The following is a 16,890-nucleotide window of genomic DNA, read 5'->3' on the forward strand; positions in this document are numbered from 1 at the left end:
AGCCTGTCAGTCTACATCACATGGATAGGTGTCTATTAACTGCTGAACAACAGAACAAGTTTGGCACAAGACTTCGGTGGTTTGCGTGATCAGTGTGTCTTTAGCTTTGGAGTCGCCTGAGGGACTCTCTCTCTGTGTCTCTCTCCCTCTCTCTCTCTCTCTTTCTCTTTCTCTCTCTCCCCCCACCCCCCCCCCCACCCCCCCCCAACCCTTTCTTTTTTTTCGCTCTTAGCTCGTTTGTCTGTTACGAGAAGCTGAATGTATAGTATGATGGAAACCGAGCTGAAGTCGGCTGTTTCCCAGTCCAACACGGGGACAGTCGGCAACAGCGCTCCCGGGAACAATGGCAAAAACGGCAGTAACAACCCGGACCGGGTGAAGCGACCCATGAACGCTTTCATGGTGTGGTCCAGGGGCCAGAGGAGGAAGATGGCCCAGGAGAATCCAAAGATGCACAATTCGGAGATCAGCAAGAGACTCGGAGCGGACTGGAAACTTCTTTCTGACTCTGAGAAGCGGCCCTTCATAGACGAAGCCAAGCGTTTGAGAGCGTTACACATGAAGGAACATCCGGATTACAAATACCGACCCAGGCGGAAAACCAAAACCCTCATTAAAAAGGACAAGTACTCGCTCCCCGGCGGACTGCTTTCCCCAGGGTCAGTGCCGGTCAATAGTAGCGTGGGGGTCAGCCAGAGAATGGAGAGCTACCCCCATATGAACGGTTGGGCCAACGGGACTTACCCGCTGATGCAGGACCAGTTGGCTTATTCTCAACATCCAGGTATCAACAGCCCCCAGATCCAGCAGATGCACCGCTATGAGATGGCCAGTCTCCAGTACAGCCCCATGATGTCCACAGCCCAGAGTTACATGAACGCCGCGTCCACTTACAGCATGTCTCCCGCCTATGGTCAGCAGAACACGTCAAGCATGGCGCTGGGCTCCATGGTGAAGACAGAGCCTACCAGCCCTCCTCCGCTAACCTCTCACTCCCGGGGAGCGTGCCTGGGTGACCTTCGGGATATGATTAGCATGTACCTCCCTCCCGGAGGAGATGGTGGGGACCCCTCTTCCCAGAGCAGCAGACTGCACAGTGTTCACCAGCACTATCAGAGCACAGCTATACCGGGCACAGGGGTGAGTGGAACAGTGCCTCTAACACACATCTAGAAAAAAAAAATAAACACACAAAAAAAAAAATAAGAGCGAGAACTAATCCCAATTTGGACAGACTTTTAGCATTCCAGCAAAAAAAAAACACACAAATCATTTGAGGCATGACTTCCCCATCACATTCAATTTATTGTGGTGCGTGTGATCAAATATCTGGAGGGAACTCTTCGCGGCATATAAGTTTTTAAAAATTGGTTTCTAAATGCTGAAGTTTCTCCTCTCTTTTCTCACCAGTTGGGACAATCAACGTTTCTACACGGACGAGACTCCTTTTAGATGCCAAGTTTTATATTAAAGCCTTTTTTGTGACTTTTAATGCCATCAGATTAACCAACAGCGGAACAGCAAGGGGAAGCACGCTTTTGAGATGTTTACCTAATTTTCTTGTATCTGTAAATAACTTCAATGTGTCACTCGGCTTATTTCAAAATCATGCGGAAAAATATACCTTGTAGGGTTTGTTTTTAACCTGTTTGCCCCCTTCCCTTGTTTTTTTTAGGTTCTAAATGAGACTGCGGGTCGCAACGTTTTAATTTATAGTATTTTGTGTTTTACACTTTGACGCTTGTGAACATTTTAAACTATATCTAGACCTTTCCTCCCCCCCCCCCCTCCCTCCCTCCCTCCCTCCCCTCCCCTCCCCCCCCACCCCATTTCTGAATTTGTGTTTTAATGGTGGGGGAGTGTCCTACCATATCGATTGAGTAACTATATCGAACAAACAGATGTTCTAGTTTACTAATAAGGTTTCTTAAATATTAAAAAAAACTCCAGCTCCTGTTCCTGAAATGAGGATAAATAAATGTTTTTTACAAAAAAAGGCCCGGATTTCTTGCATTGGCAACTGTTGGCGAGTCTTTTTACAGGATTAACAATTTATGCCTCAGTTTAGATGGTGGTGGATCTTTTTAATTCTATTAACCATGTCCCCAGATTCCCGTTCTAATTAGAATTGGATGTTTTGTTTATCTGGTTCGGGGGTGCCGACATTTCAAATCCTCCTCCCCGGAAATATCAGCTCTTTGCCCTAGACATGTTGCCGAATTCACCCGCCCGGGGAACGGCGGGGTTGGGGGGGGGGGTTGGTGGTGGGGTGAAATTCTCAGCCATTCAGCACCTCCTCCCCACCCCCCCCCCCCCCCCCCCCCCCCATCTCTCTCTGTCTGTCTCTCTCTCACTGTCCAGTTGATAAGTAACCGATAATGAGCGTTAACGAGCTTGGAAACTTGTCCCCGCTTCGCACATACTTCAACCCAAAGCGATAATCGAAGATACGAGTTAATTCACACAGTTTTGCTGTAAAATAGAAGTGCTAACGTTTTTATCCGGGGCTATCAATACTGTGGAGCTGCAGTTAAAGGCGGGCTAAATACTCTTAAATGTCGAGGGTATGCTCAGCATCTGCGATTAGATAACTTCGCCTCTTTCTCAAGCGGGCGAAACGGGCAGGAGGGAGAATCGACTCCAACAAGTGTTTTGAGTGAAATCTCACAGCCTGACTCACGGTGTATATATTTTTCTGTAAGCGAGTGCTCTGGGCAATTATTCCATCCTGTTCTCCCAGGGAGCAAGCAGCATTGGGAATGTGACCCATTGAGAGCTTCCCCCACCCCCCCAGTTAACTGGAAGGGATGGTAACCTTTTTTGTTTCTTAACCTGTTTATAAACCCTGAACGTGCCAGCGGCTCCTTTATGTTCATTTAATCTCCCATCTTTGTCAAAGGATTGTCGTCCTATTTGGAAAATTAGGCCGATAATTATTTTTGTGTTGCTCTCTGGGCTTGGATTTGGATTGTGTTGGCTCTGTGCGGTGTTTTTTGAAGACTTGATATTCTAGTCCCCAGGAGTATTTTTGTCTCTCTCTGTACAAGTTACCTCGTCAGTCGTCTTGTTTCTGCGGTTGTAGAATATAGACTTTAAAATAGATTCTTTAACTCCCCCAAAAATAGGTTGGAAAAATTGATGGGTTTTTTTTTACCCCTCAAACTCTGCTAGGAAGCTGCGGTTTTCAATAGCGCTGGTTGAAGTTGTTGGTTTTAATTGTGGCTGTGGCCAGTTTGTTTAAAAAAGATGAAATAGATCATGTCGGCCGCAACAGCTGATGCAGTTTGTACTATTTTAAAGTCGGTGATAGAATAAATTATTCTAAGATTGAGCTATCTGCCTTTATCACTCCCTAGAGTTTCTGCACTCAGACGCTGTAAAATAAATCATTTTTTTTTGTAATGTCCGTCTATTGCAACAGCCATGGTACGAATTGGGTCGCCTACAATCTGTTATAACTTGTATTATTTATCTTTCCTCTTCCCAACTTCCCCCCCCCCCCTCCCCCCGGCAAAAATAAAGCTACTAGAGGGGTTCACCTGCTCGATCGAGAATCTTCAAATTCAATGTCACTAAAAATAATACGGCGCCCTTCATACCGGAATATCTAGCAGTTATAACAGGTTCTTTTGCTGCAGGTTGGAGGTTTGGGGCTTGTTTTTAATGTAATATCATTGTACTTTCCATGTACAGGCTGAAGAATAAGTAGGGAGTAAAGCTGATGCCTGTGGAGCCAGGTCCCAGCAACTTGTAGAATGTGTCCCTTCCGTCTAGAGTGATCTCACTTTAACGGCGAAGCCTTCACACTAGAAGCGTTGAACTAAATTCTGAAGCCATAACTACACTGAGCATTTTTAAAAAAAAAATAACTATATCTCGTTGTGCTGCCCCAGTGTAGAACAGAAAATAACAACTGCGTGAGTTTTAGCGGTGTCTCTTCCGAACAGAATCGAGCCTTTCACTGGACGTGAGAGGACTAGGCCAGTTTAACCTAGAAAGTTGCCTTAAAACGCAACTGTCCCTTAAATTTTAAATTTGAAGCCTTTTTTTGTTTGCACCCCAGTTTCGGATGGGTATGGTAACGAGATGGAAAGTGCAGTGTTTGGAATCTTTAGTTGCGGGTGGCCCCGCTGCTAGTTTTCCGGTGCGGTACCTGTACCAGCACAACTCAACGTTTGAAAATACTGCAAAGCGCCATACGAAACTCGCCCTTAGTGCAAAAATGTATTAGCTTCATTCTAACAGTGAATTTCTTATGGAAGGCATTTGATCTTCGGTTTGCACTACAGCGCGTGTAAACAATACAGTTTGTTGGGGGTTGCTGGCTCTCGTGTTCCCGTGTTTATTAACTTGTAATTTAGGCCCAGAATTCCAGTGAATACTGAGCCCCAGAGGCTTACCCTGGAATGTAGTCGGAGGATGCTGTCTGGATCGGGGGCTGAGAGAGAGAGAGCTAGGTTATCACGGAATTAAAATCGAACTTATTGGCAAATAGTTGAAGTTTATCGAAACTTTCAGAGGGAAATTTTGCCTCTAATTCTCAGACGTTTTTCCATTAAATGTTTTCCACACAGACAGCAAAAATCGCTTAAATTGAGAACCTGGTCAGCCTAGTTTCAACCACTTGTAACTAACTGCCTGACGGTAGGAATTAGTATGAATATTTAGCAGATTTGCATCTCTGCTGACTAATGCCTGAAGTTAATACAAGGCACACCCGGTCCGCTACTCTCTCGATCTTGTAAATACCCCACACCAAACAAAAACCGGGGCAAATGTTTAATCATTTTCACCCGGTTCAGCTCCTGAGCAACAGATGCCCACTCTTAGCGAGTCTATAGAAACAGCGCCAATAATAGGTTATTGTTGAAGAGTACTTATTAATTGAAGATTTTTTTTAAAGGAAGTTGGACGCATCTGCTAAATGATGCTAGTTGGGATTTTCCCGTCTAAAGCATGTTTTTGAAACGGCTGTAACTGGGCTTCGATAAACGGCGGGGATTTACCACTTGTGGCTCTCCCACCAGCCAGCGACTCCCTGCTCGCGAATGTTTTGCGCCTTTAGTTTTAGAAATGAATATTCTGACGGCCTCTTTTTTTTTTGAAAAGCTTCATGATGTAATTAGAAACGCAGCTTTTAAAAAATTCCGCCCGATTTTCCCGGGCGCCAGAGAAAACAGGAAACTCGCAAAGTCATCGGCCTCTTCCACCCTTTTTCCTCCTCCTGGATCCACATGACGCATTTTCGCTTATTAATTTTAGACTTCAGCTTCCTTTCCCCATCTAGTGAAATCAGCCCCCATTTATTGCGTCTGCGTGTGTGTGTGTGAGACAGAGAGACAGACAGACAGAGTTTTAAACCGAAGATGCCGGTGTGCACATGTTTTCACTGGAGCGGAAGCCCCGGATTCAGTCACTCTCAGGTACAGAACAATCCCATCCTTAAATGTCAGTGGCCGGTTTCGGGTAGTTCAAATATTTATTGAGACACCGATTTTCTCTCTCTCTCTCTCTCCCCCAGCACCAACCAACCCACCCCCCAACCTCCCATTCTTTCCCTAAGGATACCTCACGAGAATCTAAAAAGCTTTGCGATCACCTCTCGATCCCTCGTTTTATTCCAAATATTAGTCATCCCAGGTTTCACCACCCGCCCCGCATCCTTTCATAGTTCCAGGCTTCCGGCACCTTCCCCCATTACAGTCGGTTTTCACACATGGAAATAGCCCTTATAGCCTTTTAAGAGTCCCCCTGTACTTCAACAACCAAAGCGGGGGCTGCGGGAATCCCAAACTGGCGGGAGAGTGAGTTAGTTCCTCCCTGCTCACCCCCAGTCTGCAGAGATGTTGCTCTGCTCACTCACCGGGAAGTAACGTTATTATCCTGGTACCTGAAGCTACACTCCCCTCCCCCACTTGCTTCATTTTAAACACGTTTGTATTAAGCTCATCATTAATTTCTTGGTTTAAAGTGTTTCGAGGGGATATTTTAATTTTTTTTTATTTTGGCGGGGGGGTGGGGGGCAGCTGACGATTGCTGAAGCCAAAAGCAAAATACTGCGGGTGCTGGTAATCTGTACTAAAAACAGGAAAACGCTGGAAAAGCTCAGCAGGTCTGGGCAGCATCTGTGGAGAGAGAAACGCGGTTAACGCTTTGAGTCAGTATGAAGACTCGAAATGTTAACTCCTGTTTCTCTCTCCGCAGATATTGTCAGTCCTGCATTTTCTCCAGTGCTTTCCGTTTTTATTATAAAGTAAGATGGAGTGGTGGTGGAGGATGGGTTAGAGCAGCAGAATGAAAGACACACGCAATTCAAGAAGAAAACAAGACGGCTTGCCCTCAGCAGTTTTTAATCTCTGTAACTGTATTACCGATTCCCCTCTGCATTGTGGTGCTGGAATGAAGGCTGCTGCTGGACGAATAAAAGGGGCTGTTTTTCTTAAATGGTACCAATTTTGCAAACGAGCGTAGACAAATTAGGTGGTTCTTAACCCTCTGCATAGACAGAAGCTTGCCCCTCTGCCCATTATCAGCTCTCCATACTTTTGGAGAATTCCGCCATCGGTAACCAAATCATTCCGAACCGTTTTGCGCCGTCGTTACACAGGAATTTCTGCCCGTTTCTAGTATAGAGAAACTGCTGGATCACATCCACACGCAACACCTTGTACCGCACTATCTTTGCAGTCTGACAAACTTCAGAGTCATTCACTGAATGCAGAAATAATTCTTTAAATATGGGCATCAAAGATCGTCCGCTGGGGCAATGAAGATCATTTTAAAAAGAGTTTCGAACAATCGGGAAAAGGGGACATGGCAATTTACATAAAATTATTTTAATCCTCCGTCGTATTCAGTGTGATCAAAGTGTCCTTTACCAAGAGAATACAACCCGTTTTGTGCTTACAAAACTATTTAACATATCTAGCTTGTTTTTAAATTAAACTCACGCATAATCTAAAGAAATGAGGGGTGCGAAATGATGGTTGTTAATGAATGTTGGAGCAGTTTTAGGCTACCTACAGACACGTGTTACAGCGAATAGGACAACTGCTCTGTTTTTTTTTAATCCACATGAGACCAGTTTGAAGGCAGAATGCGACCTCAGTGTGAGAAATTCCCATTTCTACTTGTGTTGCTTAACTGGAGAATCTAACGTTTTACTAGCAGCCAGCTCGGTGGGAAATCCTGTCTGGAGAAATAGATTTATGATATTTAAAAAAAAAAGTTTTCGTTTCTCTGGGCCTTCTCTGCATGTCTTGACCCAGCGCACGGTTCCAGATTTCTGCTCTCCTGTTAAGTGTCCTTCGAGTGCTCGCAGTGTACAATCCAAGTAAAAGATAAATCCTACAACGGGGCGGTCTGTGTGGCAATGTTTTTTTTTGCTTGTGTTTCCTGTGAAACGTTCCCCCGGTAAAATCGTGATCCTCATGGAATGTGACCAGAAACGGGGAGGTCTAACAAGTGACCAGAGCTCTCTAATGCAGCCACTCGCACCGAGTTAAGACCAGTTTATGTTGCTGTTTACGTGTCTATTTTAAAATTTTGCCAATGGGGAAAATAAATATTTTCAAAAAAAAAATTATGAACATTCCTTTCACGATTTAAAAATCTTACCCATCCAAAAAAAACTGCAGTAATTTTTCAATTGTATTGGGTTTAGTTCGATGAACATTTACTAAGATAAATAAAGTGATTAGACTTTTGGTAAATAAAAGCAACTTTTCAGAAGAGAACCAGGTGCATTTTACAATAGCTTCTTTAAAAAGACTGCATTATAACATTGACCACATCTCCAAGGTAGTTCATTGACTGTGAACTGCTTTGGGATATCCTGCTGGGGCTTGGAAATGTCAAATTTTCATCTTCAAGACGTTCATCCTGGACTAGAATTTGCTGGAGTGGGGAATTTCCTGATGAGTGCCTGAGTTGGAATTTTTCTTGTACCCTTAAGTGCCAATGGTTTTTGCTGCACACATTGCTGGTAGTGCCAGCTGATAGTGGCGCTGTTAGGACAAGGGTACATCTGGGATCTCAGTGAATGATGGGTCCAATGGTCTATCTTTTTAACGAATGGGAGAAGGATTGATTAAACAAAGAGAGGAATAACAGAAGGAAATTGGGGGATTTGGAATCGAATCAGATGTAGAAAAGGGGAGGGGAGGGGGGGTTAAAGACAGGGTAAAGTGAGGGAGATCAAAAAGGCTTTATGGGGTGTTTAATTCATATTTACAGCACTAATGCCATAATTTCTTGACACTGGTGAAGAGAACAACAGTGTAAATCATCCAGAAACTTGTGGCCATGAGTACCTCATGACCTATCTGTTCCTCGCCACAGATTGCTGAGTTATTTACACCATAATGAAGTCTGCATTAAACTTGCCATTATTTTCTTAGATAATTCTGGGCTCTTAACTTATTGTAAAGTTCTGTAGGCCATCGAACAGCAAATAGAAAAGAGCAGCAAGTTGAAGCATAATGTTTGCACATTCAAATGTGTCCTAATGAGCCCCAGGAGATTTTTATTATTGCCCATTCCAACATATAGATTAACTGCAAATGATGGAGTTCTTTGTTACTATCAAAATATATATTTACATAAACAGTGTGGCTTGCTAAAGCAAGGAGGAATTTAATTGGGTGAAGTGGGATAGAGAGCTGTTCAGTGCTAGGATTGAAATTGGTTGAGATCATTGGTCAAGTTTTCATCCTGAATCTTTCCTTCCTCAACTAAAACTTAGATCAAGTGCAGCTTTTTTTTTAAAAAAGGGCTGAATTTTGTGCATTTACACAAGTTTAAATTGACTGCAGAAGCCATAATAGTTACAACGCATCTGTTTAATAATTCTAAATTATTATTACAGAATATTAAGAATGATGATACATAAATTTCAATTTCAGAATTTTCAGTGAGATATGATGCTACTTGCTAAACTGAGACTGCACCTCATGAAAAGTGAGAATACCAGACTGGTTTCACTGCACTATTTTGATGTTTTTGTAGCTTCATACTCTTCCTTTGAGTGTTAGCTATGACTCCACTTTGAGGGTTAGCTGTGGTTCAGTTGGCAACATATTCAACACAGAATCATAAGGATCTGGCGTCAAGTCCCACTGCAGGGATTGAGCACAAAATAGCAAGGCTGACACTCCAGCGCAATACCAAGGGAGCACCACACTGTCAGAGATGCCATCTTTCAGATGAGGCATTAAAGCAAGGCTTTCCAAAGCCTTGACCAGTCAATTGCTCTTCACATGTGAATGCAGAAAACAATGAATATTGAAAGGCTATTCGGCTTTGGAAGGCATCACAGTTGTGCCCGATGCCAGTTATCTGATAGCCACCCGCAAACATTTCCTGGCAGCTGTAGCTGTGTAGTAATCAGAAGCTGATTAGTTTCCAGATCGCTGAGTCTCTGAAGCAGTTAGCAGTAAAAGTTATGAATACCCAAGCCAATACATTTACCCACTTGTCCAGCCAGGGAAACATTTTTAAAATGTATTCATTCATGGGATCACTGGCTGGGCCAGCATTTATTGCCCATCCCTAATTGCCCTTGTTCAGGGGGCATTTAAGAGTCAACCACATTGCTGTGGGCCTGGAGTCACGTGTAGGCCAGACCAGGTAAGGACAGCAGATTTCCTTTCCTAAAAGATATCAGAGGCTCTAAGCTCTACTTTTGTAAATCAATATTGAAATGAGTTCAAAAGCTTGTCTCTTACACCTATTACCCCAACAATGACCGTTAGCGATAATCACACACAAATACTAAATGTATTTCTTAACCAGCCTTCTGTTAGAATTTTGAGTTATGCTTTCATACATCATTTAGTTTGCTTTATTCATGTGCACGTCCCAAGTTATTAACATTGGAAGTTGCACAAGGACTTTATAAACACCCTGCATATCCGATCCCCTTATGGAATCTCTGCAGCTTTCCCCCTTTATTTGTGTAACATTGGATGTATTCTTGGAGGTTTCATCACCTGACCTGCCACCTACAACCATTTCCACCCTAACTCCCGTCAAACAGCCATTTTTCCACATCTTCAATATTTTTATGAATAATAAACAAAAACTCTGAAAGAAAATGGAAGGAAAGTCCAATTTTTTTCAATTCCTCTCTTGATTTTTCTCAAGGTTTGCTTGCTTGTACAAGAGATTAAACTTTATTTCTTGAAGACTCCAGGACAGGACAATTCTGGAGGATTGACAACCATACAGTTTAGGCAAATGAACTGCATTTATATATAACTTTTGTTACAAAGTCTACGGAGTATATGAGTAGATTGTATGGGAGGGGCCTGGTGGGGGGAGGGTAGAGGTGATGGAGTGAAACAATGAAATGGCAAAAGCAACCACCGCTGGGATTGGTTTCACATTAAAATATCTTAACAGGTTTCATTAACTTATTACAAAAGCAAAAAACTGCAGATGCTGGAAATCCAAAACAAAAATAAAAATACCTGGAAAAACTCAGCAGGTCTGGCAGCATCTGCAGCAAGGAACACAGTTAACTTTTCGAGTCCGTATGACTCTTCAACAGAACTAAGTAAAAATAGAAGAGAGGTGAAATATTTTTCATTAACTTATTACTTGGACAAAATAGTGAGCCATTCAAGCAAATTGCAAAATATATATAAATGCAGGATCAGGGAGGATAATTATGTTTATGATAGGTTTATAAAGACCTGGGCAATTGACTTGTTCCCACTTCGAATGATACCTTGCTTCATTATAAAACAAACACATTCTTTTCTTTTTCAAACTGACATCCCAAATGTTGTTTGATTGAGGCTTTTTCAAAAATGGTCACTTTCATGATTTCATTGATTTCCAGATACCTCAAGTTACTGATATCAGCAGAGTAAGCACAAGTCATAATGGGCTGAATAATCCCCTCAGCGCTGTAGGGATTTATGATCTACATGTCCTGATTTAGGACTGAGCTACTTGAAAATAATAACCCTTCATTCTCAACCATAGGTTCAGTCCCTAGTGTCAGCTGTGACTCAGATGGTGGCAATCTCGGTCCTGATTTCAAGTCCCACTCCAGACACTCGAGTGTAAAAATTTTGGCTGATCCCAGTGCAAAACCAATGAAGTGTTACGTAGTCAGGTGTCCTGTCTTTTGAAGTAATGTTCAGCCAAGTTCCCATCTGCTCTCTCAGGTCTGTGTAAATATCCCATGAGGAAGAGCAGGGCAGGTATCCTTGGTGTAATTATCCATCATTCAACGTAACTAAAAACAGGCTATATGGTCATTATCACATTATTTTTGGTGGGATCTTGCTGTGTGCCAATCAGCTGTTGCATTTCCTACATTACAACAGTGACTACACATCAAAAGTACTTTATTGGCGGTAAAACATTTGGGCACACTGAGGTCTTACATTTGGTTTAGAATCTTACAGCATGAAATGAGGCCGTTTTGCCCATCATGCTTGTATTGTTTATTTATAAGAGATATCCAATTAGTCCTATTCATCTGCTCTTTCCCTGAAAATCCTCCCTTTGCAAATGTTTATCCAATTCTCTTTTGAAAGTCCCTGTTGAATCTTATTCCACCCCGTTTCAGGTAGTGATCTGGCTGCTGTGATTCATTTGATTTCAAAGCAGCAATAGGGAAATTGCAATTGCCTCAGTGTCCAGACTAGGAGCTGGCAGGAATTTGGTTCTTGTGATTCCTTATTGGAAAGTATATACATATGGCCATCAGTATCAAAATTGACCGCTATGGTTCCCACAATGGAAAGCCTGGGCTCAGTCCCTGCCAGTGCTAACGATCACACATTAAGAAGGGGCAACTGAATGGCATACTGGAGGTTGTCAACATTAATAAGAACTTTCTGGAGTGGAGCTGGAAAGTGATGCTTGAACTTAAAGCATAGGGCAGAAGAAGGCTCTTTGAACCAGTTTGGTCATTCATTCAGATTATATCTGATGTGTATCTTAACTCCCAACTACCCAGCTTAGTTCAGTAGCCCTCTAGTACCCTTCTCTAGCAAAAATCTATCTACCTCAGTTTTGTAGTTTTCAATTGACCTCCAGCCATAACAGATTTTAGGGGAGGGAGAGTTTCAGGTTTGCACTGCCCTTTGTGTGATGAAATGCATTGTGACATCACTACTGAATGACCTGGCTTTAATTTTAAAGTTCCGCCCCCTTGTTATGGACTTATCTCCACCAAAGGAAATGGTTCCTCTCAATCTACTTTATTAACTTATTTAATCACCTTATATACCTCAGTCAAATCACACCTTAATATTTTATACTTGAGGGAATTTGAACATCATCTATTAAAAGCAAAGCACTGTGATCACTGGAAATCTGGAATAAAAACAAAAAAATGCTGGCAATACCCAGCAGAGAAATAGAGCTAACATTTCAGGTCAATGACTTGCAAAACCTGCCGTCATTATTTAACTCCTCCATGAACCAATGGCCAACCTCTACATCCTTGCAAACCACTCCATCTCCAACCTCCCTTCCCTTTCCAAAATCCTCAAACATGTTGCCTCTCAAATCAGTCCCCATCATTCCCAGAACTACACATTGAATCCCTCCAATCAGGCTTCCAACCCGGCCACAATACCATAGTTACCCTGGCCAAAATCACAAATGACATCCAATGTGATTGTGACAAAGGTAAACTTTCCTTCCTCGACCCTATTGACCCGCCTGCAACCTTTGACATGGTTGACCATATCATCCTCCTCCAATGCCTTTCCACTGTTGTCCAGCTAGCTGTGACTGCACTTACCTGGTTGCATTCTTATAAATCCAGTCTTAGAAACCAGATCACCTGCAATCTTCCTGCTCCCACACTGTAACCTTTGGTGTCACCCAAGGATCTATCCTTAGCCTCACCCTTTTCTCATCTACATGCTGTCTCTCAGCAACATCATCAAAAGACACACTGTCAATTTCCACATGTACCCTGATGTCACCCAGCTCTGCTTCACCACCATCTGTCTTGCTCCTCCTAAATTACCAGCCTGCTTATCCAGCATCTAGTACTGGATAAGCAGAAATTTCTTCCAGTTAAATTTTGGGAAGGCTGTCATTGGTTCTTTGCCACAAATTCTATTCCCTAGCTACCAACTTCATCCCTCTCCCTAGCATCTGTCTGAGATGGAACTTTGCTGTTTACAACCTTGGTGTCATATTTAATCCAAGGATGAGCTTCTGACCTTCACACCATCATTAAGATTGTCAATTTTCACCTCTGTAACTATGCCCAACTCCATCTCAGCTCATGTGCTGTTCAAACCCTCATTCATGTTTTTGTTGACTCCAGACTTGAACATTCCAATCTCTCTCTTTGGCTGCCCCTTGGGATCGAGGATGACTTGCTTCCACTCCAGTTCGATAGATTCTGCGATGGCTAATCAGGGTCCTTAATTTCTGGCCTCTTGTGCATCCCTGATTTTAATTGCTCCAACATTGGGAGCTGTGTCTTCAGCTGCGGACTTCATAATCTCTGCAATCCCCTCCTTCAGCCTTTCCATTTCTGTTGCTCTCTCCAAGCTTCTGATCATCTGCCATAATCTGTCATTTTGTTAACTCTTTGTTGGGATGTGAGTTTCACTGGCAAGGCCAGCATTTGTTGCCTATCCATAATTGTCCTTGAATTAAGTGGCTTGCTAGGCTATTTCAGAGGGCAATTGAGAATCAACTAAACTGCTATGGATCTGGAGTCACATGTAGGCCAGACCAGGTAAGGACAACAGATTTCCTTCCCTAAAGGACATTAGTGAACCAGAAGGGTTTTTGCGATAATCAATGATAGTTTCATGGGCGCTATTACCAAGAATAGCTTTCAATTCAAGGTTTATTTTATATTGAATTTAAATTCCACCAGTTGTCATGGTGGGATTTGAACCCGTGTCCCCAGAGCTTTAACCTGGGCCCCTGGATTACTAGTACAGTAACATTACCACTATATCACCATCTCTTCCTGTGGTTCGATATCAATTTTTAAAAAAATAACGCTCCTGCGAAGCACTTTGGTGGTTTTACTACATTAAAGGTGCTATGTAAATAAAAGTTGTTGTTATTTCAGTATCTTTCTGATACTTTAAGACTTCCATCCCAGAGCAAAGAGTTATGTTCAAGAATTGAGCCCAATTCATATTGTTAAAGCAAAAAATACCATCTAATAAATGGTAAAGAAGTTAGAATTTAATTTTATTTAAAACAGTTTCTTCCCGATGTTACTTTGATTTACTGAGATACACCTGTTTTCTTGTTTAAGTAATCATGTTAACATTTCCTTTATTGTCAAGTGTAGCTACCATAATGACCAGGGTTGTGATAATGCTGTAAAGAAAACAGGCTGTTAACTTGTACCCAATATTGACAGAATCTGGAAATCCTTCATTTAATGTTCACCTGACCGTTTGAGGATAGTAGCAACGATTCCTCACCAGGTTTTTAAAGATATAGCAAGTTTCCTTTAGGGTAGCATTTCCACTTTGAACGCAGTCAGTCACCCAGATATGAACTGTGCCCAAAATTACACGAGTTTGAGGAATTATTTTTATTAGGTTTCTGTTCAGGTTCATTGATGTATCACTGAATGTAAAATCTGCATTGGAGCAGTGCAATGTTGCAGAACATTTTTTTTTCATAATTGCTTTAAAATATACTCCTAGTAGACGCACTTAAGAGTGGTAACTTGGTGCAGCTTTATGAATAGAGCTGAAGAACAGTTTATCACAAAAATAAACATTTCTAATCATAGTGTCAATCCACCACCTATGAACAAATGGATGTTAAATACCGGAAAATGACTTTTTAACAACATCACCATTTGCTAGTTATATCGATGTGCAAAAGTCAGTTTCTTGGAAAGTTAAGAGAATATTGCAATCAAAGCTTTTTAAAACGTGTAATTACTGTTCTTGAGTCAAAATGATCCAGCTGAACTTTTGAAAATGCCTCAGAAGACCCACAAAAAAATTAACAGAAATTTCAAATCCCAGGGCAGAAAGTTTCACTGAGCAGGTGGGCATGTGTGTACCTGACCCGCTCGAGCATAAAATATTGCACAATGACGTTGGGCAAGCGTCCCAACGTCATCGTGCACTCGCGCGATATTTCTGTCGACGGACGTGCACTAAACTCAGGAGCGAGTCTGCCGACAATTAAGAGGGCAATTAAGCCCACCAACAGCGCAGTTAACGGAGATTTTTCGTTGCCTGTCCAATGTTCCGATCGGCGGGCGGGGAGTCGGCCAGGTGGCCTTTGCGCTTTTCAGGACACCTCACCCGCGGGCCGGGTGAGGTTTCCGTGATAAAATTAAAATAAAAATACATTTCTGTGGAAAGCACATTCATCGCCTAAATTTTCAGGCGGCCGGTTATTGAGCTTGGGACGCTTCTTCCCAGTTTCTGTGGCCTTTACTTTGGGTTGTTCATGTCTTCAGGTACCTGAGGCAGCTCTCTGTGAGCGCTCACCCACGCCCTGCGGTGACTTCAGTGCTTGCCCTCCTCCTGCCCCCCTGCTCCGGCAACGCTAATGCTTTTCAGTATGTGCTTCTCGCTGGCTGCCTGTTAGTTGGCCAACTAGCCTGAAATGGTGGTCGGGGGCTGATCACGGGCGACAGTTCATTCCCCACGGGCTTGCCGATCGTATTCACACAGCGACCTAAAAATCCTGCCCCTAATTCGTTAGCACCGACGGGTGTGGTCAGTTGGTGGAGGGGAAGGGAGGGTGGGGCTTTTGCTTCCAGTACAATGTTTCATAAACTAAGGCAAAAGATCGTAGAAACTCAATTCAATTTGAGTGTAGTTTGCGCTTAAATTTCGCAGTCTTCTACACTGACCAAACTAATTTCGGGTGAATTGTGCCAAAAAAAATCTGCACGTTGAAACAGGAACTCCTGCCTAATGTGTGTTTAGTTTAGTTTAGTTGTATTGTGGATTAAAGGTATTTGACTCCATTTATTTTAACATTACATCATCATAAAGAAAATATAAATTGCAGAATTTTTATACAAGAGGAAAAAATTTGTTTATTTTGAAAACACATTACAGTTCCTACTGGTTTCTCGAACAGGTACTTTAGGACCATTCAGCCCCTCGATTCATTCAATTCAATCATGGCTGATCTGAATCTCAACTCCATTTTCCTGTTTTTGATCCTCATCTCTTGATACCCTTGTCTAATAAAAACCGACTGATCTCGGACCTGAACGCTCTTATTGACTCCCCCAGTGTCCACAGGCTTTTTGGGGAAGACAGTTTCAAATTTTCTCAGTGTGAACTTCAACAGCAACACCTCAAAAACCTTTGAATTATATAGATCCTGTCTCAGATAATTAAAAAAACCTTAAGAAAGCACAAGAGAAAGTGCTAGCAATATAGAACAGGTCAGTCAGCTTCCATTACAGGAAAAAAATAACATCATGCTCCAGGCGTGATTCTTTATTAGAATTGAGTCCTGATGAAGGATATACACTTGAATGGCCATTTTTGTAAGAGATGCTGACAGACCTGTTGTGTGTAGTACCGCTGTTCTATGTCTTTATTTCAGGCCCATCTGTCAGTTCACCAAACAACTTCTCACACATTTCTTTGTACCAATAACCCCAAAAAATAACTTATGCAAAAACATTTTTTTTCCCCTTTAACCACGTGCAAAGTCTGCCAGTTTGCTAAATAATATTTTGGTATGGCAAGAATGTTACTTTTTAAACAGGATTCTGTCAGATTTGTTGGGTCTGCCAATTCTTGGCCTTAGAGAAAAAAATTATGCCAATCACTTCTCGCACTGCTTGTACATCCTTTCAGCTTTGTTCAATGCCAGCTTGCATTTATATAGCACCTTTAATGTGGCAATGCTTTCCAAGGCATTTCACAGGAGTGTCATCAAACAGTATTT

At 42.3% G+C, this 16,890-nt stretch overlaps 1 protein-coding gene across 1 annotated transcript; it reads left to right on the plus strand.

The window, feature by feature from the left end:
* The first annotated feature begins 258 nt into the window (after positions 1–258).
* sox3 (SRY-box transcription factor 3) lies at positions 259–1,651 on the plus strand. The gene is made up of 2 exons (XM_041195617.1): positions 259–1,140; positions 1,411–1,651. Exons 1-2 carry the CDS (start codon positions 259–261, stop codon positions 1,450–1,452), a joined length of 924 nt encoding a protein of 307 aa, XP_041051551.1. The 3' UTR covers positions 1,453–1,651.
* The last annotated feature ends 15,239 nt before the right edge of the window (positions 1,652–16,890 follow it).

The sequence above is a fragment of the Carcharodon carcharias genome, chromosome 9, assembly GCF_017639515.1.
Source record: "Carcharodon carcharias isolate sCarCar2 chromosome 9, sCarCar2.pri, whole genome shotgun sequence".
NCBI lineage: Eukaryota > Metazoa > Chordata > Chondrichthyes > Lamniformes > Lamnidae > Carcharodon > Carcharodon carcharias.

Excerpts from the sequence above, each read along its gene's own strand:
- sox3 (XM_041195617.1), top strand. The coding sequence starts at position 259 with ATGTATAGTATGATGGAAACCGAGCTGAAGTCGGCTGTTTCCCAGTCC. Across the intron at positions 1,141-1,410 it reads CAGCTATACCGGGCACAGGG|TTGGGACAATCAACGTTTCT; the intron begins GTGAGTGGAACA and ends TTTTCTCACCAG.